Source organism: Nilaparvata lugens, chromosome 1, assembly GCF_014356525.2.
Source record: "Nilaparvata lugens isolate BPH chromosome 1, ASM1435652v1, whole genome shotgun sequence".
NCBI classification, from domain to species: domain Eukaryota; kingdom Metazoa; phylum Arthropoda; class Insecta; order Hemiptera; family Delphacidae; genus Nilaparvata; species Nilaparvata lugens.
In genome coordinates this window covers 92,611,456-92,639,327 of record NC_052504.1, presented here as the reverse complement: position 1 = coordinate 92,639,327, position 27,872 = coordinate 92,611,456, and the positions used below count along the sequence as shown (strand labels likewise).

Below are 27,872 nucleotides of genomic sequence, written 5' to 3'. Positions count from 1 at the left end.
GTACCGTACCCAATATATTTATTCTGAAATTATAAGTGACGGTTGCACAAAATCCGGTTAAATGTAATTAGTTTCACGAGAACCAATCAGAGAAGCCTTATCAAAAATACCTTCTGCTCTAATTGGTTCTTGTGAAATTAATCATTTTTGTGCATCCGGGCCTTAGTAGACTTAACTATTTTTTCATTTAAGAAAAACATATTTTGATAGGGCTGTTTGAAAGTTCAAAAAAAGAATCAAAATAGATTTTGACACTTGACAATGGCAAGTTCAGCCAAAACTAGTCATGTCTAAAATAAAATGAGTTTACTAATGTAATACCTACTAAATTATTTTGTTTTATAACTATTTATTGAATATAATTCTATAAATTCTTATATTAAAGATCTTTGATCAATTTAGTTGCTTTGTTTTTTTATAGAATATTTCTCAAGGATTTAACATATAAATATAGATTTGGAATAAGAATTAGAAATGGGAAAGGGGAATAGGTGATTTGAGTTTTAATGTCAACTGAATGGGTGATAAGTAATGAATTACGGTACCGTATAGAATACTTATTATTTTAAACTCAAGGAATTTTGATCAATTTAGTTGCATTGTTTTTTTAGCTTATATAGAATGTTTCTCAAGGGTTCAATGTAATATAAAGTTGAATAAACATAATTTTTATTCTAACTATATTATAAAGAAATAACAATGGAAATGGGTGATTTTAGTCTCCTGTTAGGAGATTTAATCATGGTCTATCATAATTTTAAACACTGAAAACCCACAATGCAATTTTTTAAACCAACTCCCTATTTAAAATTTGACATCTTCTGTATGGACTCTTGCTGTGGGGACATGCGGCGTGCTGCAAGAGTATGCTGATGCTCCAGAAGAAAGCACTTTGAGTGATCACCTCAGTGGGGTATCGTGAGCACTGTCGACCCATCTTTGTGCAACTGGACATCTTCACGATCTATAACCAGTACATACTCTCCAGTTTGTTGCATGTCAAGGACACCAAGAGCAGTCAAGACCTTTGTCCTTAGATCGGATCTGCATGAATATAATACAAGGAGGAGGCTTGCAATGGATATTCCACGCTGCAGAACAATTAAGAAGAAGGACTCTTTGACTCTTTCCCCATTTTTGCCCTTGGCTTGTTCAACGGCTGTCAATGTGAGGAATCTGCAAGGAATATATAACTTTAAATTAAAATAGTGACATGGCTGAAGAATAACCCATTCTACACCATGAGTGAATATTTTGATGCACACAAGGACAACATAGCCTGATCTGTCATCTACTAGAAGTGATTTCATGACGTCATTTATAGGCTACAGTCCACTGGTCATTGATGAAGAAAAAGGAATAGGGAATAAGAAATGTCTCCTAAAGGGGTGATTGGTGAAGAAGATGTCACTTCGATGAATGAAGTTTTATTCTCAATAAGCACTATACAAGTAGGTAAATGTAAAATACATTTCATGTATTTTAGATAAAATATATATCATATAAAATAAACGTGTGTATGCGCATAATAAACATGCATGTAAATATTAAAAAAAAATAAAAATCTCAGTATCCTTTTTTTAAATATTTTATCACACCATGTTTCGGACATTTATGCCATTTTCAAGTGATATGAAGTAAATAAATAAATACTACTGGAAGATTCTTATTTTGATCATATGTTAGTGTATTCATATGTTTTTATGAACTAGGACTGTAAATTTTGGGTTTTAATTCGCATGATTCTATCAAAAATGGGATTATTGGTGTCTAATTGGATTAAGTTTATTATTTTATCTCTGTTTAATTTTGCTGCTTTATAAATATGGAATTCTTCTTTGACATTCAGTTTTTGACTTTTATTACCATAATTAAGTATTTTCATATAGGAATTTATATCTGTAAAATTATGGCCTGAATCTATCAATTGTTCAGCAAATGCCGACTTTTGTGTATAATTTTTAGATTTTAGTGCTTGGATATGTTCTCGAAACCTGATATGGAAATTTCTACCCGTTTGTCCGATATAGAATTTGTCACAATCACTACATTGAAGTTCATAGATTCCAGATTATTTAAACTTATCTTGCTGTACATTTAGATTTGATTTCTCTTTTATCAATTCGAATGCATTATTTGTTGTCCTATAACCTAGAATGAATTTATTTTTTGTAAAGGTTTTTCTTATAGCTTTATTAAATATAGGTAGTGTTATATGGAACACAAATATATTCTTTATTTTCTACATTTCCTTGATTATTTTGAGTTCTATTCTGTATTAATTATACAGAAAAGAGATATAACATGCATGATAACATCACAGTATACCTATTCTGTGATAACATAGAGGCCACCCTGGCCACTGGCCAGCGTAAACGATACATCGGTTACTCAATATATCGATATTCTCACCTTTCGATATCTCATCTATTATTTGATCGACTTATTTCATATTCTGGTGTCGATGTTATAATAATCGATATCACTTTTCTTCTTATAGTATCGATATTCACTATTCGATATCATCTCATCAAGTCAACAGTCAAGATCAATTTTCTTGAAATTTTGTTGTGTTTGAAGTTCAAACTTTGTAAAGTTGTGCAATTTATAGAGGATTTCTTAGAATTTCAAGTTACCAGTACCGTTAATCAGGTAAATAAATTTGGTTAATTTAGATTAAATTTAGTGTAGCCTATAAACAATATAAAATAATCCGAAAGCATTTCACTTCAGGTTAACAAGAATAAATTAATTAACAATTTTAGATTGATTTCTCTCAAATAGCCTATTAACTCACATTTATTTTAAATATTTTGGTTAAATTCTTGAATTGTTTACCTTTTTGTTTGGTTCTTTAAGTATTTAATATTCATCGAAGTTTCAGTTGAATAGAATTTCTTCATTCAATCTAACCTCAAAATCCAGTATTGTGCCGCTTAAAACTTATAGGTTATAGTATTTTATTTGTATTAAAACACATTTGTATCTACATTTGTGGTAAAACTTCGTTGTTTATTGAAAGACTTACATTTTTACTACTTTTCAGCTTTAATCCCATTTTTGTATATTCTATTTGTAACTAATTAACTATTATACCCATTTAACCTACTGTATTTTGAGGTTAGCAAGTACTGTCCGCGGATTTTAACAAGCTTGATAAGATTTTACTTTTAAAATGAATTAAACTTTTCAATAAAACCTAATTGAAATGGTTTAGATCGGTCACCGACTTGATTATTCTAAATTATTGAGACTGTCCCTCAACATCCGATTTTAACATAATTAAAAATCTAAATTAAAAAACCTTACCAATATAACTAAAATCTCAAAAGCATATAATTGAGACATTCATATAGTGTCAATAATATCTAAAATCATTCAAACAACATCTATAACATAACCTTATTTCAGGACTATTAGCTTATATGAATGAAAATTTAATGGAGGAACAGTTTTGAACTGTGCCTGTTGGTCCTTCCCTAATCATTTTAATTTAATGCCTAATCCATTTGTTTGCCAGCCTGCAATTTGACCAGTGTCCAATATTGAAGGCCAGCGTTGGCAAGCCACCTAACACTCATGCTCACCTTGAGAAACATGGGCCAACATGTAGTTGCGGCATAATAGATTGTGTATTATTGAATCAATTTAATAAATCCCATCTAAATTGACATACTTTTAGTGGTGCCTTAATTTCACAGGATTTAGTGTTAGACTAATGCAGTTTTTTTTGTGTTAAAGTTATAAATAGTATGTTTGTTTTTTCGGTCTCAAAATTTTATAGTTTTTTCAAAGTTTGGAATTTTCTAATTAATTTTGATTGATTTAATTCAATTTAGAAGTATTTTTTCAATTTAAGAATGATTTTTGTGTGTTCTGAATTGAGTGTGTAATTGAAGAATATTAAGTGACACATAACCTAGCTACATTTGGTCTGTTGTATAAATTAGAATTGGAACCGTTTTGGGTGTATAAGCCTGTGGTACTTTTCTGTAAGTTGTGTAATTCCCATTGATAAATAAATGCAATCTGTTTTGTTGTCGACAGAATGTTCAGTCAAGGCGGTCTGGGCAGTTCGACGACATTCGGCGGCGTCGCAGCGACGCCGTCTACCGCCAATCCGATGAAGGACTTCGAGGTGGTTTCGCCGCCCGACGACTCCGTCTCGGCGCTCGCCTTCAGTCCGGCCTCCATCCAGCAGAACTTCCTCATCGCCGGCAGCTGGGACAACAACGTACGCTGCTGGGAGGTAACGCAAATAACGCACACTTTTCTTTAAAGGAGCTTATTGACAGGGAATGTAGAGCTGGTACATTGCATGCGGCATGTACACACTGTGCTCAATAAGAACTGAAGGTAGCAGTGATTAAAGCAGCCGTGTTTTATCTAGTCTTACTTGAAGGGTAAACAGTATTTTTTGCTGCTCCATCAATTCAAAATTGTTCACGTGACCGGTGACTATTTGGTTAGCTATTAGACTTGAATAGCTGTTATGTGATGAGGAAGGTAAGTGGCCGTTTGCAGGGCAGAGTATGATGTTTCATGCAAGCCCTGCAAGATAAATTCTCGACCAATTAATATACAATACTTTTGCTACACAATTAGCAAATAATATGTTATTTGTTTAGTCCAGGTGTTCGATTAGTTTAGGTGCTCGATTAACCCAGGTCGGACTTTTCCGTTTGGACCAGAACCTGGTCTAAACGCACACCTCAGCTAAACGAGACGTAATGCTTCGATTACTCCAGGTGTTCGATTACACCAGGTGGTCTACACGAAACTTGGTCTAATCGAGACACATGACCTGGTGTAATCAAACTACTGGGTTAATCGAAGCATTCAGTATCGTGTAGCCCATGCCTCGATTAGACCAGGTTTCGTTTAGACCACCTGGTGTAATCGAACTACTGGGTTAATCAAAGCATTCCGTCTCGTTTGGCAGAGGTGTGCGTTTAGACCAGGTTTTCAGTTTCATTGTAGAATAGGACCTGGTGTAAACGAGACCTGGTTTAATCGAGACAATACTGTTATTGAGTAAACCTTAGACCAGTTATAGAATAGACACGGCCCATTGTATATTCATACTGAATGTCGATGAAGCCAACATCTACTGACGTCAACATCGTGACGTCAGCATCAGATAGAAAACTTTTCTGTAGAGTTTGTTTACATTGTTTTCCATAGCAGATTGTGTCTATTTCAGCGGGAGCGTAGCGGGAGTTTACCATTTTAATGAATAATAATTTACATCCTTCTGAAATAGACACAATCTGAAAGTTTTCTATCCGATGATGACGTCACGATTTGGCGATATGGCAGTAGATGTTGGCTTCAGAGGCTAGACTTCCCAGCGTGTCTATTCTATAACTGGTCTAAGGAGTATTCAGTACAACAATTCACTGAATACGTAACTTCACGTATTTTTTCAACATATTCCATTTTCAAAAGAACAAAAAGTTGTGAATAGAAACAGCTGATCAGACCTTTTTATTGGCAATACCATCTCTAGGTAGCGCACGATGAGAAAACTGTAAGGACCAGGGTCCCTCTCGCCGTGCACAATTAATACTCCCATTTAAAATACAAGGAGACTGGAAGTGATCGGAAAGTGACCTCCTTTACTTTTTGTTTTTATTTATACTGTTCTTAAAACGGTATCTTCCCAACCTAGAAAATGTATCTATTTTTCAGTATATTATATGTTTTATGATATTTATTGTTCCATGAACACTCAACTGTGATAAGTATTTCAAATTCAAATATTCTTTATTCAAGAAAATTCATTTATACGGTATTAAATACAATTACAATAATTGTAATAGAAATGTAAAGAATACCCCTACAAAGAGTGAGTTCCGGTCAGCCTGTCGAGGCCATACCTGAATTACCTTCCTCTTCACCAATACCAGCAATGCCGGATGGGTTGTGCCAAGAGTTTAAAATATATAACTTTTCACATTTATCACATTTGCAACTATCGAGATGGCAGTACACGTCAGACAAGGCCTACCAAGTCGTTACGAAAAAAATCCTGAATGGAATAAAACGGATTTCTCCTAAGCCAACACTTGAGTCTCAGGTTGAATGCTGGTGTGTTCAACATCTTTAAATCCCCCGGCAGCCTATTGAAGATCCGCAAGGCCAATGCAGGAAATGCATCACGGGTCTTTGACAAGCGACGGTATGGCACATCTATGAGACCTCGACTTCTAGTGTCGTGACCATGGAAGTCACTCCTCGTGTTAAACTTTTCAAGATTTGCTCGCACATACACAGCACATAAGTAAATGTAATGACTGTAGATGGTCATTACACCTGTGGATTTTGAAGAGAGGTCGAAATGATCCAGAAATCCACTAAAGGTGGATGGCCCTCTTTTGCAGCTTGAAGACATCTTCACATGCAGAAACATGACCCCACAGCAGCAGTCCATAGCTCAGGATGCTATGAAAAAGCGCATGGTACACTACCAGCAAGTAGGGCCTGCTCGCCAACTGCGTCAACTTCCTAAGAAAATTGGTGACTCGTGACAACCTCTTACAGATGCCCTCAATATGGCACTCCCAGGTGAGCCGTGGATCAATGGTGAATCCAAGGAGAGACACATTGTGATCACTGATGACCTGACTGCGACACTGATGGCCTGACTGCGACACTGATGGCCTGACTGTGAGCACTGATGGCCTGACTGCGACACTGATGGCCTGACTGCGACACTAATGGCCTGACTGCGACACTGATGGCCTGTCTGCGACACTGATGGCCTGACTGCGACACTGATGTCCTGTCTGCGACACTGATGGCCTGACTGCGACACTGATGGCCTGTCTGCGACACTGATGGCCTGTCTGCGACACTGATGGCCTGACTGCGACACTGATGGCCTGACTGCGACACTGATGGCCTGTCTGCGACATTGATGGCCTGACTGCGACACTGATGGCATGACTGCGACACTGATGTCCTGACTGCGACACTGATGGCCTGACTGTGACTCAGTGTACAGACCAATCTTTGTGTCTTTTCCACATTCAGTAGCAACTTATTTACTTCCAACCACCCTCCAGGCCTGAATATGCTTAAACAAAATGAGCAATAAGATTTTCTAAATGATACCAACTATACTCTAAAATAAATAACTGAAAATTGCAAATTAAAATAAATAACTAAAAATAAAGCAACTTTTGGTTGTTTGAAATTTGACTGGTTGTTTCTCGGCAATAAAACGTTATTTGTTTATTTAGGTGGAGCAGAGCGGTAAGACAATTCCGAAGTCTATGCAAAGCATGCAGGGCCCCGTACTGGATGTCTGCTGGCATGACGACGGAACAAAGGTAAACCTCGCTATTCCCAATGTTTGAAATTTGGCTTTGAACTCGATTAATGCACTTTTTTCAACTTTGAGCGCTCATAGAAAGTTGAAAAACGTCAAACAAAGGAACAATTGATATGATTGTTATTGGAAATTTTCTCCTCTCCTCAATCATATCCTTAGAATTGAAATTTGATAGTTTTCTAGTTATTCACGTTTTTTAAAAATATTGAAAACTTAATAAATCTTGAAAACTAAGGTCGATGTAAGAAAATTTTACTGGATTTTTTTTGCAAATTTCATGTAGGATCTATGGTGTTAGGCTGTTGCACCTTTCATAGGACACTATAGAATGTCTTCTAGGGGCTATTGGATAAATGGGTTAATAATATTATTCTAATGAAAATATCGAGTGACCTGGCTGGCTCAGGTCTGGTGTCAGAGTTTTCAGATCGCAACTGATCAATTTCCGAGCCTCTGACATGACCTAACGACTGCTTTTCAGGCAGCCAGGACCGACGAATTAACGTGACCATCCGAAACATGGGAGTGACCCGAGAAAAATATCTTGCCCGAGCTGGGATTCTGGATTATAAAGCCAGCATCTAATCCACTTGGCTACGGCCAAATTAGTCTAATAATACTAGCGTGGAAAAATTATTGCCTTGAAAATTATTGTATTGTGTGAAGAAGCGTGCAAAATGGGGTTTTACCTGTTGTCTCCATGAATAAATAAATACCAATTTACAACTTCTAAAATCTGTGTTGCATCAATAAACAGATGTAACTTGTATTATTAGCTGTTTTGCGAAGCTTAAAGCCAGCGGCGCTTTCCGTCCAAGGTCATGCCTAGATACTTGGCATCATCAACATATGGTACAACTTGGTTGTTGATAGTTATTGGTTTGGGCAGGTCCTTCTTATTGGTGAAATTGATGTGAATCGACTTTGCTTCATTTAATTTCATTTTCCACTGTCTAGTCTAATCTTGAATTTTGTTGATGGATCTCTGTAGTAGTATGCAAATGAAAATAATTACATTATATATATGAATTATTATGTGTGTAAAATGAATGTGTAGTCTGCAAATGAAAATAAATACATTATATATGAATTATTGTGTGTGTGTAAAATGAATAAATACAATATTATGTAAATTTCCATCTAGCTGTTTACCCTATTGTCAATAATTGCAGTAGCAGAAGTCTTCAGGGTGATTTACAGCATTTAATTGGGACTTCCGTTCAATAATAATTATTCACTTATGTCAGTATCGATTGAATTATGAATAATTAGAAGCTGTGCTTCTAGTGGAGAAGATTCTTTTAATTTTTGGAACAAAATATTTCAAATTGAAATTTATTTTACAGTCTTGAGTACTAAGAAGAAGGAATTTTGCTATCAATTCGGATCTAAATCTTTCTAAATTCAAAATTAATAATTGTTTCAAGTGTTTGTGTTTTGTTTCAATGTGGAAATTAGTGAAGAATTGGAAAGTCGCACATAACCTTTATTTGGACAGTTTATTTTATGAAATTGGGATGAGAAAAAGTTTTGGACTGTAGTCTGTTTCTTTGTCCTTAAGTTGATTGTAAATTATAGATAAATAAATACTTTTGAATAGGTGTTCATGGCGTCGTCGGATAAGATGGTGAAGTGTTGGGACTTGGCCAGCAATCAGACAGTGCAGGTGGCCGCTCACGATGCGCCAATCAAGACCTGCCACTGGATCAAAGCGCCACAGTACACCTGTCTCATGACCGGCTCCTGGGACAAAACACTCAAGGTTCGTTCACCTCATTTTACATCTCACTTTGTTTCAAGTCATTCGAAAAATGTTAATCATATTTGAATAGTCATAAAAAATAACCTTATAATCATAAGTAGCCATGATAATCATAAATCAAACATAAATAAACTGAAATAATCTCTCAGGTTACTGAAACATGGTCTTGTTTTGATTGAATAACCTTATAATCAAAAATATCAAAAGTAACCATGATAATCATAAATCAAACATAAATAATCACTCAGGTTACATGGTATTGACACATGGTCTTGTTCTGATCGAAAATGATTTTTCGAGGTCATGTTACTTGTTCTTGGAGTTGCCAAGAACTATGTTCTTGAAAGGTATCATGAGGCCTGTAAATACTTGATCTGTTTCAAAGTATATGAGTTGAAAATTGAAGTCTATTGATGAAAGCAAACGGAAGTAATGGCCAAATAAACAAATCCACAAACTGACAACGATTCAAACCTCTAGTATAGACAAGAAAATATAGCATACCTTATGCTTATCCTTTATCTATGCCTCTAGTCATCAATGTAGCTACACTCGGTCAACTAGTCACTCTAACTAAATATTGTTCGTTCACTGTGTCATCAGCTATATTTGGTATTTATAAACTGACATTCCTGTAATAATTCATAATTTGAAACATCATTAGATAAAAAATCATGAATATGTTTTGTTTGTTTCAGTTCTGGGACACACGCAGTCCTAACCCGATGCTAATTATCAATTTGAATGAACGATGCTATTGTGCTGATGTGGTAAGATTTCTGATCATTATTCTATTGAAGATAAATATGATTATAATTAATATATTTCAATTTTATATCTATGGACGATAATTTGGATGAATAATAAAAATACGTACATAATTACCTATAGCTTATATAATTTTTTTATCCATTTATTGTTTTATACAACCAAAATGTAATAATTTTACATTTAAGATGATTACAGTATTCATATTAATTTCTAAATTTTTTTTGATGTGATTTAATAGCGTTACTTAATGCACTATAATAATTTAAGTCTCAACTCACACTTACGCGACTCAGGTCGAGAAGAGACTCGACTCTAGTCGAGAGCATGTATTTCCAAATGGTGACACTCAGACCAGTCGATTCCAGTCTCCGCGACGTCACCATTTGAAAACACATGCTCTCGACTAGAGTCGAGTCTCTTCTCGACCTGAGTCGCGTAAGTGTTAGTTGAGCCTTAGAATATTGTTAGTTAGTGTATTTATGATCAAGAATTCTTTTCATCCATTCTTAATTAATATATTATAATCAAAATGTAATAAATTTACATTTAAAATTATTACAGTATTCATATTAATTCCCAAAGTGGTGTTGTTGTGATTCAATAGCGTTACTTAATAATTAGCACTATAATAGTTGAGAATATTGTTAGTGAATGTATTTATGATCAAGAATATTTATATTTTTGAGCTTACACTCGTTACATTCTAGTAATTAGTTAATAATAATAATAATTTATCTGATTGCCAATGAATTGCAATTAGAGTAGTTTATTGACAAAACAAATACATAGTTGTTATATTATACATACAAAATTATTGCTAATAATACTAAACTTAGTTCTAATCATGATACCCCACTATAATAATATGTGTCGAGGTAATGTGGTAATCGTTGTAATGTGCATTAAGATTTTGATGCAATGAACTCAGGAAGCATTGAATGAATGAATGAATGAATGAATGAATTTTATTTGCCAAAAACAAAATACAAAAAAGCTTTACAAAAAATAAATATAAGTATATGCTACTGCACTTAAACCAAGATACATACAAGGAAAAATAACAAATTAAAACTGAATACTTTACTTACTTTTTATTTTATTTATTTGTAAAAATGACAGTAAATGTAAATAACATTGAGAGGGTAAGATAATTCAAGGAAAACCTTGTGCTATTTCTTTCTCTTTCTGTTCTCAAAATTAGGTAGTATGGCACAGTCCAAAATAAGGTTTTCAATACAAAACTGCAGTCCTGTAAGCAATAAATGAGGATTCGGCAAAAATGAAACTGAGTTATTTCAGTTATGGAGAAATTCCTCAATATCTATTCCTATTTATTTTTATGTATTTATTCTTTATTCTTTTATTCTTTATTGATTGATATAAGTATACATCATATAAATTTGTTATTATCTTTACAATAGATGACTGATTGGGAGAGAAAAACTAAGGATACTCCTTCTACTACTTCTCTCCCAAATTTAGATAACATTTTAAAAGTCCGAAATAGGGTTATGGTTTCACTTTTCTAAAATTTAGTCCATTTTCACTCAAAAAACAAACACTAAGGGCCGTTTGCACAGTGTAAGTTGAAGCAAAAGCTTGAACCAAATCTGTATTTTTTTTTTGTTTAAACTAAGATTCCGTTTGCGCAGTATCAGTTTAAACTCTGTATTGAGTTTAAACTCTGGGAAAGTTTAAACCTCCAAAACAGGAGGTTTAAGCCAAATAATTTGGATTAACTAGACATCTGTAAGATTTGATGGGGAAACAAATAGTAAATTATTTTTCGATGGTTGTTTTTAATGCTTCTGTAGACGATAATAATTATTTGAGTTATAGTGAATCATTATATGAATGTAAAAATAATTATAATGGAGGAATTGATAGAAATTTTTAATGCGATTGATAAGATGACTGCTAAGAAATTTTGGATTGAGAAAAATTGGGCAAAAAACAAATCATTTAAATTTCTGGGACGATAGAGAATTTTTTAACGGGTTTGCTTGAGTAAAGCAAGTGTCAATTTAATATTTGATTAAATAAACCACTTGATAGAAAATAAGACAATTTTTATCAGTGGTCTTTGATTAGAAAACATGTTTACAATAACACATAACTGAGATATTTCTAATAAACGATGAAGACTGTAGTGGATTTAAATAACAAAATAAGGGTTTTATCTTACATTCTAGAATATATTTTTTGGTACCAACTAATTATAAGTTTGTTTCTAATAGTAATATAGCATTTCATCATTTTTTGAAGAATTTCTTGATCGCTTTCCACTTTTATTACCGTACAGCTTACAGCTCTGTGGATTTTGAACGAGGAAATAGTAGCTACATAACCTCAATTTACTGATGGTTAGTAACCAAATAACAAATTTCCTGTAAAAATTAGCCTTCCTGATATTATAAACGATGACATTCTATTACCAACTTAACGCTAAACTAGTTTAACTTAAACTGAATTAGTAAATGCACTGAGAAAACCGATTCAAGTTGAAACTTTCAGATTAACTTAAACTCAATTAACTTAATCGAGTTTAGCAATCTATACTGTGCAAACGGCCCTAAAAATTTAAAATTTTGACGGTTGAAAACAGATTTTCCAATGTTTTCTCCATGTTAAATGTTCAGGACTTCCCGATGGCAGTTGTGGGAACGGCATCCCGTGGTCTCATCATCTACCAGCTGGAAACGCAGCCCAGAGAGTACAAGCGCATCGATTCGCCTCTCAAATATCAACACAGGTGTGTTGCTATATTCAGAGACAAGAAGAAAGTGCCCACAGGTAAGACAACAACTTTTAAGCCTGGTTTTCACTAGTAAAGTTAGTGGCCGAGTAACTGGCATACTAACTCCACCGAGCTAACTGTACTCTACTTAGTTGGTCGAGTAAGGCTCAACTCACACTTACGCGACTCAGCTCGAGAAGAGACTCGACTCTAGTCGAGAGCATGTGTTTTCAAATGGTGACACTCAGACCAGTCGATTCTAGTCTCCGCGACTGTCACCATTTGGAAACACGAGTCTCTTCTCGACCTGAGTCGCGTAAGTGTGAGTTGAGTCTAACTGTATTCACTACAATTGAGAATAGTAAGTAAAGTGTGTTGTGCAGTGAACAGAACTAACCTTTAAATGTCAATACTTACTTACTCCTCGGCTCTACAACCCATTGAGGGTCTCGGCCTCCCGCAATATGCCTCTCCATTCGTCTCGATTTTGAGCTTTCCTTCTCCATCCTCTGATACCCATCTGCCTCAAGTCATTCTCCACGTCGTCAATCCAACGCATTCTTGGTCTTCCCCTCAGTCTTCTTCCTCCAGGATTGTCAATACTTTTCAATAAATTAACACTTGACCACTTTTTAATAAATTAATACTTTTTTATTATTACTTTGCTCAATATTATTACATAATATTGTTAATTTTATTGTACTGTATACTTCTAAAATGTTATACTTTTGTTAACTTCATATTGTGATTGTAGATATGTCTGTAAAATTATTTGGCAAATAAATTTCATTTTTTAATAAATAACAACACTTCTTAAACTTGGTAGCCTACGGGACGACTCTACTAGCTCGAGACTGTTTTCATTAGCATAGTAGTGGTAGAGTAGAGTGAGAAGCGGCCGTGAGGTAAGGAAAGTGGTAGAGTACTATCCCACGGTGCTATACCACTCTACTCTACTAAAATGTAGTACTCTAACAAGACTCTACTCTACCATGAATGTTTTGATTGGGAGAGTTCACAAGATAGTTAGTACTTGTCCAGGGAAGTCTACCACTAACTCTACTAATGAGAAACCAGGCTTTAAGTACTGTTTACACAGTATTGTTTAATAAGAATTTGCCGACAGGTTAGACTAACAATTCTTAAGGCCCGTTTACACAGTAATGTAAAGAATGTGAAGACTAACAAATCTGAAGGCCCGGTAGTACAATAGTTTATATGTCGCACGTAGGGCGGAAATATGTGCTTGCTTGCTCGAGATAGCAGTTTTCAAGTTCGAGACAAAGTCAAGGGAATTTGAAACGTTTGAGAGCAGGCAAAACATTTTTGCCCGAGTTGCAAACGCTATTTTTCGGCACAACACAGAAAAAACTGAAAACTTGAAGAATTTGAAAGTTGACGTACTGAAAAACTTGACGATATAAGAACTTGACAAACTAGAAACTTGAAAAAGCAACAGGCATTTGCCAAAAACTGCTTCAAACTGTATAAGTGTGTTTGTCTTTTCGGTCTCAAAATTTTAGAGTTTTTTCAAAGTTTGGAATTTTCTAATTAATTGTGATTGATTCAATTTAGTTTAGAAGTATTTTTCTAAATTTAAACATGTTTTTGTGTGTTTTGAATTGTAAATTGAGTGTGTAATTGATGAATGTTAAGTGACACATAACCTAGCTACATTTGGACTGTTGTATAAATTAGAATTGGAACCGTTTTGGGCTTATAAGCCTGTGGCACTACTTTTCTGTAAGTTGTGTAATTATGAATCATTTAATAAATAAATAAATAAAACCTTGATACACAGTCTAAAGGTTATGTTACTTATGTAACTTAAATGATAACTTAATTCGCACACAATTTGAGTCCAAAAAAATGTATGTACCTCAATTTTGAATTTATCAGATTGATCAATTTCCAAACACGAATCCAAACAAAAATCTTCCTTCAAAATTGCAAAAAATTTCACTCAAATTGTTCCAATACATTGAGTTTTTTGTGTGATGTGGAGAATTTCAAGATTGATGGCTATGTCAGTGTATGTGTGGTCTGTTGATATAATATGGTCGGCAAAGTTTGAGTGGCTATGTGGTTTATTAATGGCTCTGATGTGCTCTTTGTATCTTGTTTGAAAGTCACGTCCAGTCTGTCCAGTCACCAACCCCCACCACAACCTATTCCTCCACCTTTTCATCCCTTACCACACATAACCTTGACATTAGAGAAATTCCTACAGTCTGATGATGACCAACAACAGGTCGAAACGATCGTCACTACCAATGTAAGTGCATTTTCACTCCATAAGTGTTTTTTAAATTCAAGTAAAATTAATAATTAATTAACAAAATATTTCATCTTTATTATGAAAATTCATTATGAAATTATTGAAAAATATAATTTCTTGCTTAATAAAATATAATTGACTAGTAGTTCTGTGAACAGTAGACCTCACGCAGTATTCTCATCCACAAGTACCTGATTGAAACTATAGACCTTATGGAAATACAGCAATAGACTGGCTTCTCCACACATCTGTGTAATCACTTGTCAGCTGATTTATGATGAATAATTCTATAGTCTGATTTTTACTCTAATATTGGCGTATGAAGGAGGCTCCTTTTTCCTTCTATATTATCCTTGAAATGCAAAATTTCCAAAAACCTTGTATATACGTCGACGCGCAGTTAAAAAAGGAACATACCTGTCAAATTTCATGAAAATCTATTACCGCGTTTCGCCGTAAATGCGCAACATATAAACATTTAAACATAAGGAGAAATGCCAAACCGTCGACTTGAATCTTAGGCCTCACTTCGCTCGGTCAATTATTTTAAACGAGAATTAACAGTTAATATTAAATCAATAAACCTGTATCAGCTACCATCATTGTACATTTTCAAATCAATATTACATGTGAAGGATAGGTTGAATTCATTCCAAGTTAACTCAGATATTCATGGCTATAACACTAGAGGAAGGAATAACATTTCATTTGAGAGACATAGGCTGAGTGTATTTGAGAAAGCACCTACTTATGGGGGACAAAAGTTTTTTTGCGAAACTTCCGGCTGATTTGAGAAGTATTGTTGAAGAAAAACAATTCAAAACAAAACTATATTCTTTTCTCAGTGAGAAGGCTTTCTATGAGGTTGACGAATTCTTGTTAGAGTGAAAAAAATATTATCTAAATTTTGCAAATTTAATGAATTGTTAAATGTTATTAGAGTTTTATTTTAAGATTGATATTCTATGTTATTATGTTATTTATCTGTGACGTTTTTCAACTGTATTACATTGTTTTTGTTATACTTTTGTTGAAAAAAAAATATTATTATTATATTATTATTATTATTACGTCTATAGAAGGCATTGACAATACAGAGGATCGGCAAGGTTTTTCTCCTATCTTTCTCCACTGACATTAGAACGTGGACCTCACTATAGTGACATAGCGAAATAGTAATTTTCACATATGAATGTATGTTTGTTGCAGGTTATGCGTTGGGCAGTGTTGAGGGCAGAGTAGCAATTCAGTACGTCAATCCACAGAACCCAAAAGACAACTTCACCTTCAAATGTCATCGGTCGAATGGCGCTCCCGGAGGTTACCAAGATATATATGCAGTCAGTATTTTACACGCTTTCTCTAAATAATAATAATTTTGCAGTTCATACTTCATACTTGCCTTCAAACCCACGAGATCTGCCTCATGAGGGCAGGTACCTTAATCGGAAATGGGTGCTTCAGGAACACAGGAGGTTCCATTGCACTCTTGAGGTAGACGCACACAGATCGTCATCGGACGGACGACACGCATCGGACGGATCGGATTATTAGATTCGATACATTGTTTTCAATTGGAGTGCGCATACGGATGCGGATAGGTATGCGCACTCCAATTGAAAACAACGTATCAAATCTAATAATCCGGTCCGTCCGATGCGCATACCTAACGGCATCCGTATGCGCACTCCAATTGAAAACAATGTATCGAATCTAATAATCCGGTCCGTCCGATGACGATCTGTGTGCGCCTACCTTTAAGGTGCGTACAGACTTTCGCTCTGCTCCGCAATCGAACGTCACTCGAGCAGATCGATTGATGATTGACCGGGGAGCAAGAGTGGAACGCGAGACATCACATGAATATCTCCCGTAACGTTCATGATCGGAGCGATGGCGGAGCGTGTTGGAGGCGCGTATATCTGTTCGCACCTTTATATGTAGGCTATCAACATTGAGATGGCTTCTACTGATCACGACATGTATGATGTAGCTCAATCACATCAACCCAACTGGAGAGGAAGGATGAGCTTCTCAGACCACAGCTCAAAGAAGGACGGCCAGGAGGAGGTGAGGCCTTTAACCCTGCAAAGTTTCGGAGGGGCAAAAAGAAAAACCCAAGAAACCAGAGATGGGTGAAACTCCAGGCACAAATGTAGATCAAGTGGCTGAGTCGAGGGTGACAAGGTGTCCTTAGAGGCAACTTGTCCACCCCTTCCTCAGCGGAAAGACCTTCAAAGAAGGCCTGGAGTGGAACTCACGTAGGTCACGAGGACTAATCAGTCTGAAGAGACTGCCAAGTATATCACACTGGATTGCGACAAGCAACCAGGTGATGAATGGGATGTTAGCATAGGGAAAAACTCCTGGTTCTTGTAAAGGACACATGTATTGGTTTGCCTAACTAACATACTTACTACTTGAGAACACGAATAAGCTTCGGTTGAAGTGTGTGTGGGTTTCTTTGAATCTTTGGATCCTTGAATCCGTCCCTCAAAATAATATTAATTCTTCATACTTCTGTCCTTGCTCCTTAGTCATGTCCTGAGATCTGGATTGACGGTGTCTAGAAGTGAACCTGATTTGATCCTTGTCGTAGGGGTTGTCATATGAGTCACGGCAAAATAAACATTCATGTATATTTTCACTTAATCAAATAAAACATTTTAAAACTAGATAATTATTGTCATGCTTTTTTTATCAAGATAGCCTTGCCTACAAAAGCATCAAATTTTTCAATGCATCATAGCAAGGTCTATAGAAACCAGGTCAAGACACCTGTGTTCCTTATGGAGCGGCCATTTTGTGTTGTATTTATGGTGGCACATTTCAAAATCTAGTAAATTCAATTTTCTCATAACAAAATCATGCATTACGCATTTTAAAAACAATATTCTGGTTCAGATAATATGTAAATTCAGGTTTTCGATTTATTAATAGTGAAATATCGATAGTAAATTGTTCAATAATTTATCTATTTATTGATTATCAAAAATTTTCTTCTTATTTTAAAATAAAGGCTAGATGTTATGATTTATAAGGCATTAGGACAAGACAGAAATATGCGAGTCTAACCTCAAAAATAGTTAAAAGTTCCCGATCAATTAAATCTAAAAATCGACAATTCAGTTCCTAGCTGAAATCTAAATACTATTAAGGCCGGGACACATATAACCGCACCGAGCCCTCGCCGACGTACTGCCGAGCTAAGCTCGCGACACGGTGATGGTGGTAGGAGAACACACATATCCGTGCGACAGCCGAACGGCAGCAGTGTCTCAGTTCTGTAGTGCTACTGTGCTCTGATTTCTGAATGTGTTAAACTATTGTTAATAATATAACACTATTAAAAGCTTTATGATTCAGAGGCCCGGGTTCAAATCCCGGCCCGGGCAAGATATTTATCTCGGGCCACTCCCGTGTTTCGGATGGACACGTTAAGCCGTCGGTCCCGGCTGCCTAAAAAGCAGTCGTTAGGTCATGTCAGAGGCCCTGAAATTGATCAGTTGCGACCTGAAAACTCTGACACCAGACCTGAGCCAGCCAGGTCACTCGATATTATTATTATATTATATTATTATTATATTATTATATTATTATTATATTATTATTATTATTATTATTATTTATTATTATTATTATTATTATTATTATTATTATATTATTATATTATTATTATTATTAGTATTATTATTATTATTATTAGTATTATTATTATTATTATTATATTATATTATTATTATTATATATTATTATTATTATTATTAAAAGCTTGTTACATCCGATTTAAATTTATATATTTCAATTTTAAAACGAATTACCTGTAGACGCAGAAGATGAGAATCATAGTGCTGGTATTATTTCGGTGCATAACAATACCACAATCAGTCATGTATCGGAAATATATATCAGCAATAAAATTGTTATCTTCTGCCTTATGTATCTAAACGTGATTAGTTTTAAATTTAAAATTCAAGACCCAGTCACGGTTTCCTTCTTTTATACTTTTCGTTGTTTATTTTATTATTTATTATAATTATTATGTGTATTATACCTTTGGCTTAAATTATTTGTCTCTACTTTTACTTTTGGTTTAACTTATTTTTCCGTTCAACCATATTTCTCATCACTTTGATCGTACAAAACTGGAAAATTCCGTATCTCTTAAATACGTTTTTCACTCTTTATGTTAAACGAGACCGCACCGTCACCGTCAAAAGGTAAACTGAACTAGTCGGTGACGGCGCGGGCACGGCTCGGGCAACAAACACGGTGACGGTGCTGACGCGGTGCGATAGTATGTGTCCCTACACGTTTGAAAGCATTTGTTTTCTCAGTATTTGACAGTCAAATCTGTTCACGGCACTTTGTTCTTCCACGGTGCAATTCTGAAGCGGACTCGCCATTATTAACTGAGTCAATTTGCAATTATTTTTACGAAATACGGTGGAACAACTGATCAGATGTCATCACAAGGTTACCAATCTCATGTCCTGAAAGTTTCATATGGATCAATTTAGCCGTTTTTGAAAAATTTTTCTCGTTACTTATTGAATGACCCTCGTATTATGCAAAAAACATTTTCATCATCGATGATATCAAAGTGTGTCAGAAAAGAGAATTATTTGATGTGTTTTGTTGTATGGTTTGTAGGTGAATGATGTGAAATTCCATCCGGTGCACGGCACTCTGGCCACAGTGGGTTCGGACGGCACGTTCAGCTTCTGGGACAAGGACGCCAGAACCAAACTGAAGCCGTCCGAGCCGATGGAGCAGTCCATCACCAAATGCGCCTTCAACCACAACGGACAAATATTCGCCTACTCGGTCAGCTATGATTGGGCCAAGGTCAGAGCAGACGCTTATCACTATTTCTAACTAGAATGAACAGTTAATATTACATCAAATATTCGCCATTTGAACGAAAACAATATCCTATACTATTAAACGGGCAATTTCTGTTCATATGTTTGTATTTCACCGGATCTCGAAAACGGTTCTAACGATTCTCACGAAATTCAGAACATAGTAGGTTTATAATATAAAAATTCGAATGCACTAGGTTTCATCCCTGGGAAAACTCGCTGAAGGGCATTAAACGGATTATTATTATTCATCCTTGGAAAAACAGCTGATAATAATTATTTCGTCGTCTGTTGATGATGGAAGTGAGTGAGCGAGTTCATGTGTGTGGGACTGTGTCAAAATTATGACTCAGCTGTTGAACTTTTGTAATCATTCAATCAGGTACTTAGTGCCGGTTGCAAAAAAGCCGTGTTATTTTCAATCCTGATTGATTCCAGTAGATCCATCTTTTTGAAATGGTCTTCTCTGATTTGGTTCACGTGAAATTAATCAGGATTAAAGTTAACCGACTTTTGTGCAACCGGGCAATTGTGACGGAAATGTTTGCATTCCTCTGGGAATTAATCTCAATTTACTGTGATTAGATAGAGCATATCTGTATGAATGTTATGATAAATTCCTCTTTCGTAATAAATTATTTATGCTTTTGTACTCCAGAGCGAAGCTCAGTACCCGATATTAGAAATTAAACTTACATGATAATATGTAATAATACAAATAAAACTCAAAACTTGAATATTCTATCATTAATATCATTAAAATATTTCTCCTTTCAATTATTCTACTATGGCGGCTACCTATCGTGAGGTCCACGCTATAATGGCAGTGGAGAAAGATAGAAGAACAACGTTGCCGATCCTCCTTGTCTTGTCAATGCCTTCTATAGACGGTAGCTGATACAGGTTTATTAATGTAATATTAATTGTTCATTCTCGTTTAAAATAATCAATTATATTTAATTAAGCAAAAAATTTATTTTTAAATAATTTCATAATGAATTTTCATAATTAAGATTTTTTTGGTTGAATTAATTAATAATTCTACATTGTTAGAATCCGATCTGGCAACAGAGCAAAGCGAGAAGGAGATAGTGCTATCCGCTTTATTGAATGATGGACAAGGGTAGCAATACCATTGCTAATCAAACACTGTCATTATAACGTGGACCTCACTATAGCAAGGGAAACTTGTCCGATGGGAGCGAGTATCTTTAAATCTATGGAAAAGCTGAAAAAGGAGATAAAGATTGAGAACGTAAAAGTTTGTAATATAAATTAAAACAAGAGACACATGATTGATTGATTGATTGAGTTCTTTATTTATGTAGATTACAATATATACTGGCTTATACAGCAAAATTATTGATGAATTTACATAATGTAGACTAAGAAAATAATTATTGAACTGTATATGATATGAAAAAGTAATTTGTAATATAATAACTATAGATGATTATATTGTTATGCATCTACATAAATTGGCGGAGCTTAGGACATATCAATGTCCATTCTTCGGAAAGAATATTAAAAATATCCTCCCCACTAACTCTCTACCAAAATGTAGACATTGATCTAAGACACAATCTACCATGACATAGATAGATTGAAATCACTTCAAAACTTACATTATAATCGGAAGTTTTCGACGAGTTGAAATTCAACACCACACCCTACCATGTCATGGTTGAAGAAGGCGACTCAGCTCGTCGAATATTTTCGATTTAATGTAAGTTTTGAAGTGTTTTCAATCTATCTATGTCATGTGTCTCCTGTTTTAATTTATATTACAAACTATGGAGTGTTTTCTGTTATGTGCTGCGAATGTAAAGATAAAGATATACCACGGTACATCTTCCATTGAAGGCAGTGGCAGGGAAGATAATCGGCAACGCTGTTACACCCATATATTGTCATAAATGAGCCTTCTATATTATTTACTTGTTTTGTGTGTTGGTACTTAAACTAAAGAACCAAAGATTGAATGAGCCAAAAAATTTCAAATTAAGGCCGAGATACACTTGTCATACAATGTTCCGATCCGATTCCGGTCTCACAGACTGCACTACACTCTCGCCAAGTTTGTACAAATTACGCATCTACACTCTCGCCAATTATGTACAAATTACGCATCTACTCTCGTCAAGTGCATTTCAGATCAATTCTTCAAAATAATTATTTCTTTTATATATTCAATTCAATTCAATTTTATTTCCATCAAAAAATACATCAATAAAACATTTACATCTCAATTCAATAACAAATATTTTCAGGAAATAAATATTCCCCCACATAGACTATTGGTCCGTGTGTGGGGGAAGAATTCCTATCTATAATAACTGTAAAATAAAAAAATCTGCAGAATTCTACCTTAATATTATTCTCACTTAACATATTACAATATTGGAAATACGTTATATAAAGAAAAATAAATATGAATATTTCCTATTCTAGTGATAATAATGTGAAATATTTCTTCTATGTTTGGTTTTGAAGCATCTAAATTTCAAAATCTACTTTGTGGAAATAATTAAGGACTGGAAATTTTGTGAAGTGAACAACTACAAGACTTAAATTATTTCGTACTATGTGTAACCTTATCTAAATTTGGGAGAAGAATAGCTCAAGTTTACCTTATTTTGTCTCTCCCTATCATTTTTTATGATGACTTATTGTATGAATCAATAAAGAATAAAGTGTGTGCAAATGACGCATCTACACTCGTCAAGTGTGCACAAATGACGCATCTACACTCGTCAAGTGTGTACAAATGACGCATCTACACTCGTCAAGTGTGCACAAATGACGCATCTACACTCGTCAAGTGTGCACAAATGACGCATCTACACTCGTCAAGTGTGTACAAATGACGCATCTACACTCTCGCCAATTGTGTACAAATGTCTCTCGCCTTGACTTTCTATCAGTCCGATTTTTGTCGAGCAAAAGGCAGTGGCCAGCCAATCATTCACAAAAATGGTCACATTACTGTGTGGATGGCTAGATCAACAACTTGGTGAGAGTGTGGGCTAGGCGTGATATTGGATCCTTAAATTTGTATCTCATCGAGGCTCTTGACATTTTTTATAAATCTATTTCAAATTGAAATCTTTCTGAGTCTTTTTAATTTAAACTATTTTTTTTTCTGTCGATGTGTTAACACTCCCATTAGAACAAAAATAATTATTTTTCTTCCCTACTGAGAAGAATTCTTAAGAAAGTACTCCTCTTGAACCAGAACGTTTCAGTAAAAAAATAAATTCGTATGGCTTTTGTTTGTGGGGAGTCCCTTGCGGGAAGGTCCTACCGCCTGAATATATAATTTAAGCCGTTAATGGGCCTCACGACTGTCATATTTCAGCCGGGACTAACAGTTTAACGTGCCCATCCGATAACACGGGAGTGATCTGGTTAAAAATCTTTTGGTTGTGAGAGGGTTTGAACCCGGGATCTCTATGCTCCTACGCAAGCACTCTATCCACTAGACCACGGATCACTCGAGGAACTTTTCAGTACTGACAACCCACAATTTCTAATTCTTGTAAGATAAATTATGTCAAGGCTATCTTATTTGTAATACAGTTTTGTCAGATTGGTAATATTTCCAATTAATTTGTACAGTCTTTAGGCAGTCTAGTATATGGTAATCATGTCTATTTATCAGTATAATCCAATATTTTGATTAATTTAAGCGTGCAATCAACCTCATAATTGCCCTCTGTGGGTTGGGGGAGCTTTGAGTCGATCATTGTACTCAAGAATGTGTTGAAAACCAGAATTCACCTACAGTATCCATGCTTGTCGTAGGAGGCGATTAAAATGGACCTCAAGGCAACTCCAGAAGTTGCCTTGCCTTCAAACCCACGTGATCTGCCCCATCAGGGCAGTTTCGGAGGGGCAAAAAGGAAAGCCCAAGGGACTAGAGATGGGTGAAACTCCAGGCACAAATGTGGGTCAAGAGGCTGAGTCGAGGGTGGCCGGGCGCCCTAGAGGTAGTTTGGCGTCCCCTCTCTCAGCGGAAGGACCTACAAAAAGGCCAGGAGTGGACTCACGTAGGTCACGAGTGGATGGAGAGGTCAAAACTCACCACTGCTCAAAGAAGGGCGGCCATTTAGGCAAAACATCTTGGGAGAGGTGAGGCTTTTGACCCTGCGAAGTTTCGGAGGGGCAAAAATAAAAAAACCCAAGAGACCAGTGATGGGTGAAAAACCAGGCACAAATGTGGGTCAAGAGGCTGAGTCAAGGGTGGCCGGGCGCCCTAGAGGCAACTTGGCCGCCCAAGAGAAAAACTCCTGGCTCTTGTAAAGGACATAGGTATTGGTTTTCCTAACTAACATACTACTTGGGAACACAATAAGCTTCGGTTGACGTGTGGGCTCTTTGAACCTCTTGAATCCGTCCCTTCAAAACAATAAACGAATAAAACATCATAATTAATTTGTGTAGTATAGTAATATATTTTTTGTTCTGTTCCAGGGACATGAGTTCTACAACCCTATGAAGAAGAATTACATTTTCTTAAGGTCTTGTTTCGAGGAACTCAAGCCAAGAGCAACCACTTGAGAAATCAACGAATGTTTTTTATATCTAATTTATTGCATTTTTTGTACGGTATTCTATTGAAGAATGCCTTTCTGTACTAGATTAAATATTTCTTATCAATATAATCGGCATTGTTATATCTCTCTAATATATTTATAAAATAGAATTATAGTGCCCTTTGATATTAATAAAAGAATATGTTATATCATAGAGAAACAATAGCATAAGAAGATAACCCATGGTATAGGGCGTTTATGTCGCAACTTTTACTGTTATCTCAAGCTGACAGTCCACGTAGTTCTTTCTTTCCTGTGAAGCTTTATGACGCTGGTAGTCTCTCATATTGTGCCGTTCATACACTCTTACCCGGTCAAAACAGTAAAAATCGACAGTAATCGGCTTGAGATAACAGTAAAAGTTGCGACATAAACGCCCTATACCATGGGATATCTACTTACGCTATTGTTTCTCTATGGTTATGTCAAACTGATATAAACCTGACGATGATGTGAACACTGAAACTAGTTGTTATAATTTGTATTCTTGATCTAAAATTTTATTAATATCAAAGGGTACTATGATTATATTTTATAAATAAAAGAAAGTAGCCCTGAGTATATACATTTTAAGAAGATAATATGGAACTCTCTAATATAATATCAGTAAGTTCTGAGAATTGTTCATTGTATTCAAGGAATATATAAAAGCCTATTCATAAGACAGTTCACAACTCAAACCTAATTTAATATTCATATTTGTTCAAAATTTATCATTTAATGTAATTCACTTCTGTACTTATAATTGAGTTTTTTAAATGAAATAGTTTGGAAAATAATGACGTATCTTTTATTTCTATCACTAAATTGTTAGGTTTAGTGCAGAGAAACGAGCAATTTTGAAATAGTTTTATTTCCTCGAAAAAATCGTAATAAAACTAGTAGAATACTGATCAGATGCATGTATTCATTTTGCCATTCATGTTACTACAGTAGCTATTGAACTTGAGCCCAGTCAACGAAGTGTTATAGAGGGAAAAGTTAGGAAGACAATTTTTGACCCCGCAGTTCTGTTTAGGGTAGTGAGGAGGTAGACATATCAAAAGTCCTCACCCCTAACCACTGTGCTAAGGGGGTGGGGTGGTTCAAAGGTACCATTTCTTGGTTTCTCGCATATAAATCGAAAATTATGCATTTTACAGACATGACTATTCTATAAGAAATTAAAGCTTATATAATTTCCTACAATATTGATCTCACAACTTGTTCTATATCTCTTTCACTTTTCAAAATATCCGCTTTAAAAGATGTGACATTTTTGAAAAAACACATTTTCCTTCGATTTTTGCTCTTATAACTTTTTTAATATCGATGGGAAAAATCCATGCTGATCATAAGCTTATAGAGCATCGAATTCTCTTCAATTTGATGTATGATTTCATCAGCATGGATTTTTCCCATCGATATTAAAAAGTTATAAGAGCAAAAATAGCAAAAAATCGAAGGAAAATGAGTTTTTTCAAAAATGTCACATCTTTTAGATCGGATATCTCGAAAAGTGAAAGAGATATAGAAAAAGTTTTCAGATCAATATTGTAGGAAATTATGTAAGCTTCAATTTCTTATGAATAGTCATGTCCGTAAAATGCATAATTTTCTATTTGTATGCGAGAAACCAAAAAATGGTACCTTTGAACCACCCCCCACCCACTTAGCACAGGGGGTAGGGGTGGGGACTTTTGATATGTTCACCTCCTCACTACCCTGCACAAACTGCAAGGTCAAAAATTGTCTTCCAAACTTTTCCCTCTATACCCATTTTTGAGCATTCATTGCCTGGACTACTTGTGCACATTGGAATATAGAAAATAATATCTTATTTGCAGAATATCTTGATATTATGGAACTCCCTACATGATATAAAGCACAATGACATCACCAATCTCACTTATTTTAATTCAAATTTAAGCGGGCTATTCACTATCCGACAGTTTGTTCCAATTAATATGTCTATACTTTGTTCAAATTAACTTCCGACTTGGGATGGACATACGAAGCAGAGAAGGCAGACAGCGGCAGGGATACAACGGCTGCTATGTTGCCGTTGTGTATCGGCCAGCGTTCTCTAATATCCAGTGAGTATTCAAGCGCTCATGTTAAACTTAGGAAGTTTCCTCTCTGCAATCACAGACTCGACTGACTCTATTCGACAAATTGACAACTACGCTTCCACCTATGACTCAATTTATCACTGCAATTGGCTGATCTCCCTCCATTTCTCTGCGCCGCAAATTCCTCCAAGTCTGAAGAAGATTTACACAAAGTATAATAACGTTGCATCTTTCACTATACCACTCATGCTCCGGCTGGTTAGTCAAACGTAATAGAGTACGACAGTGCTGCCAGATTTAACAGAATATAAAGAGCCTGTGAGCTCTTATCGTGCGAGAGAAAGAGCGAAAAAGAAAGCGTAGGCCTTTTTGATAAAATCTTCATAAAAACTACAACAGGGTGCTCTTATTGTTATATTTAGGTGCGTACAGATTTACGCGCCGCGAACATGAGCAATTCACTTTTAATCAGCTGATGCCAAGCTTTTTATATCTATATCTTATACCGTTTCTGTAAAAATACAGATATAGTCAGCTGATTAAAAGTGAATTGCTCATGTTTGCGGCGCCTATATCTGTACGCACCTTTTGAATAACATTGGCCATAAAGCCCTGTGTTACAAACCTGTCATATCAACAGTTTCACACTTTTAAGAACAAATATCTTGAAAACTGTTGGAAATATCACAAAACTCCACTACACAATATTGAAGAAAATATATCAAGCTTTATTTTAGAATGGTTAGTCATGTCGGATGAACCCATTGCTCCCAAGATATAAGTGTGTAAGCAAAAAGTTGAAAAATTAAACTTTTAAACCACCTTCATCCCTTTAGCACAAGGTATAGGAATGGGGACTTTTGATATATTCACCTCCTAACTGGTCCCAACATAGCTTCAAAGTTAAAAATTGTGTTTAAAACACTCCCTCCAAATTAATTTGTCAATATTGGTCTATTATGGTGAGTTGATGCAAAACTGAAGATTTCACACTCAATAATAAATCTGCTGCTACAGTCGTAGGAAATGCATAAAATTGAGAAATCATACAATTAAACAGAATTTACTGCTCTATAAGCTCATAATCAGCATGGATCTCCATTGTTTTTTTTTTCAAGTTATAAGTGTAAAAAAGTGGAAGCAATTATTTTTTTCAATAATGTGTCACACCTTCAGAGCGGATATCTTAAACATTCATTATACGACTATAATACGATATATAGTGCGGTCCACGTTATAATGGCAGTGGATGAAGATAAAAGAATAGCGATGCCGATTCTCTGCATTAATTAATTATATTTCTACACTGTCAAAAACATACTTGGCATCGCTGTGGACCTGGAAAAGGATAGTACCACCGGCTTTGTCGAATGATAGACAAGGAAAGCAAAACCAAAGTTGATCAAATACTGTCATTATAACGTGGACCTTACTATAGAAAACTTTGTGGAATGAATATTATAGGAAATCATGTGAG

The 27,872-nt window shown here is 35.2% G+C and overlaps 1 protein-coding gene across 1 annotated transcript; it reads left to right on the top strand.

The window, feature by feature from the left end:
- The first annotated feature begins 2,507 nt into the window (after positions 1-2,507).
- On the top strand, positions 2,508-25,235 carry LOC111043342 (mRNA export factor). The gene is made up of 9 exons (XM_039419620.1): positions 2,508-2,652; positions 4,048-4,249; positions 7,245-7,334; positions 8,937-9,098; positions 9,797-9,868; positions 12,509-12,662; positions 16,094-16,224; positions 19,538-19,732; positions 24,223-25,235. The coding sequence occupies exons 2-9, from the start codon at positions 4,049-4,051 to the stop codon at positions 24,307-24,309; spliced, it is 1,092 nt and encodes a 363-aa protein (XP_039275554.1). The 5' UTR covers positions 2,508-2,652; position 4,048; the 3' UTR covers positions 24,310-25,235.
- The last annotated feature ends 2,637 nt before the right edge of the window (positions 25,236-27,872 follow it).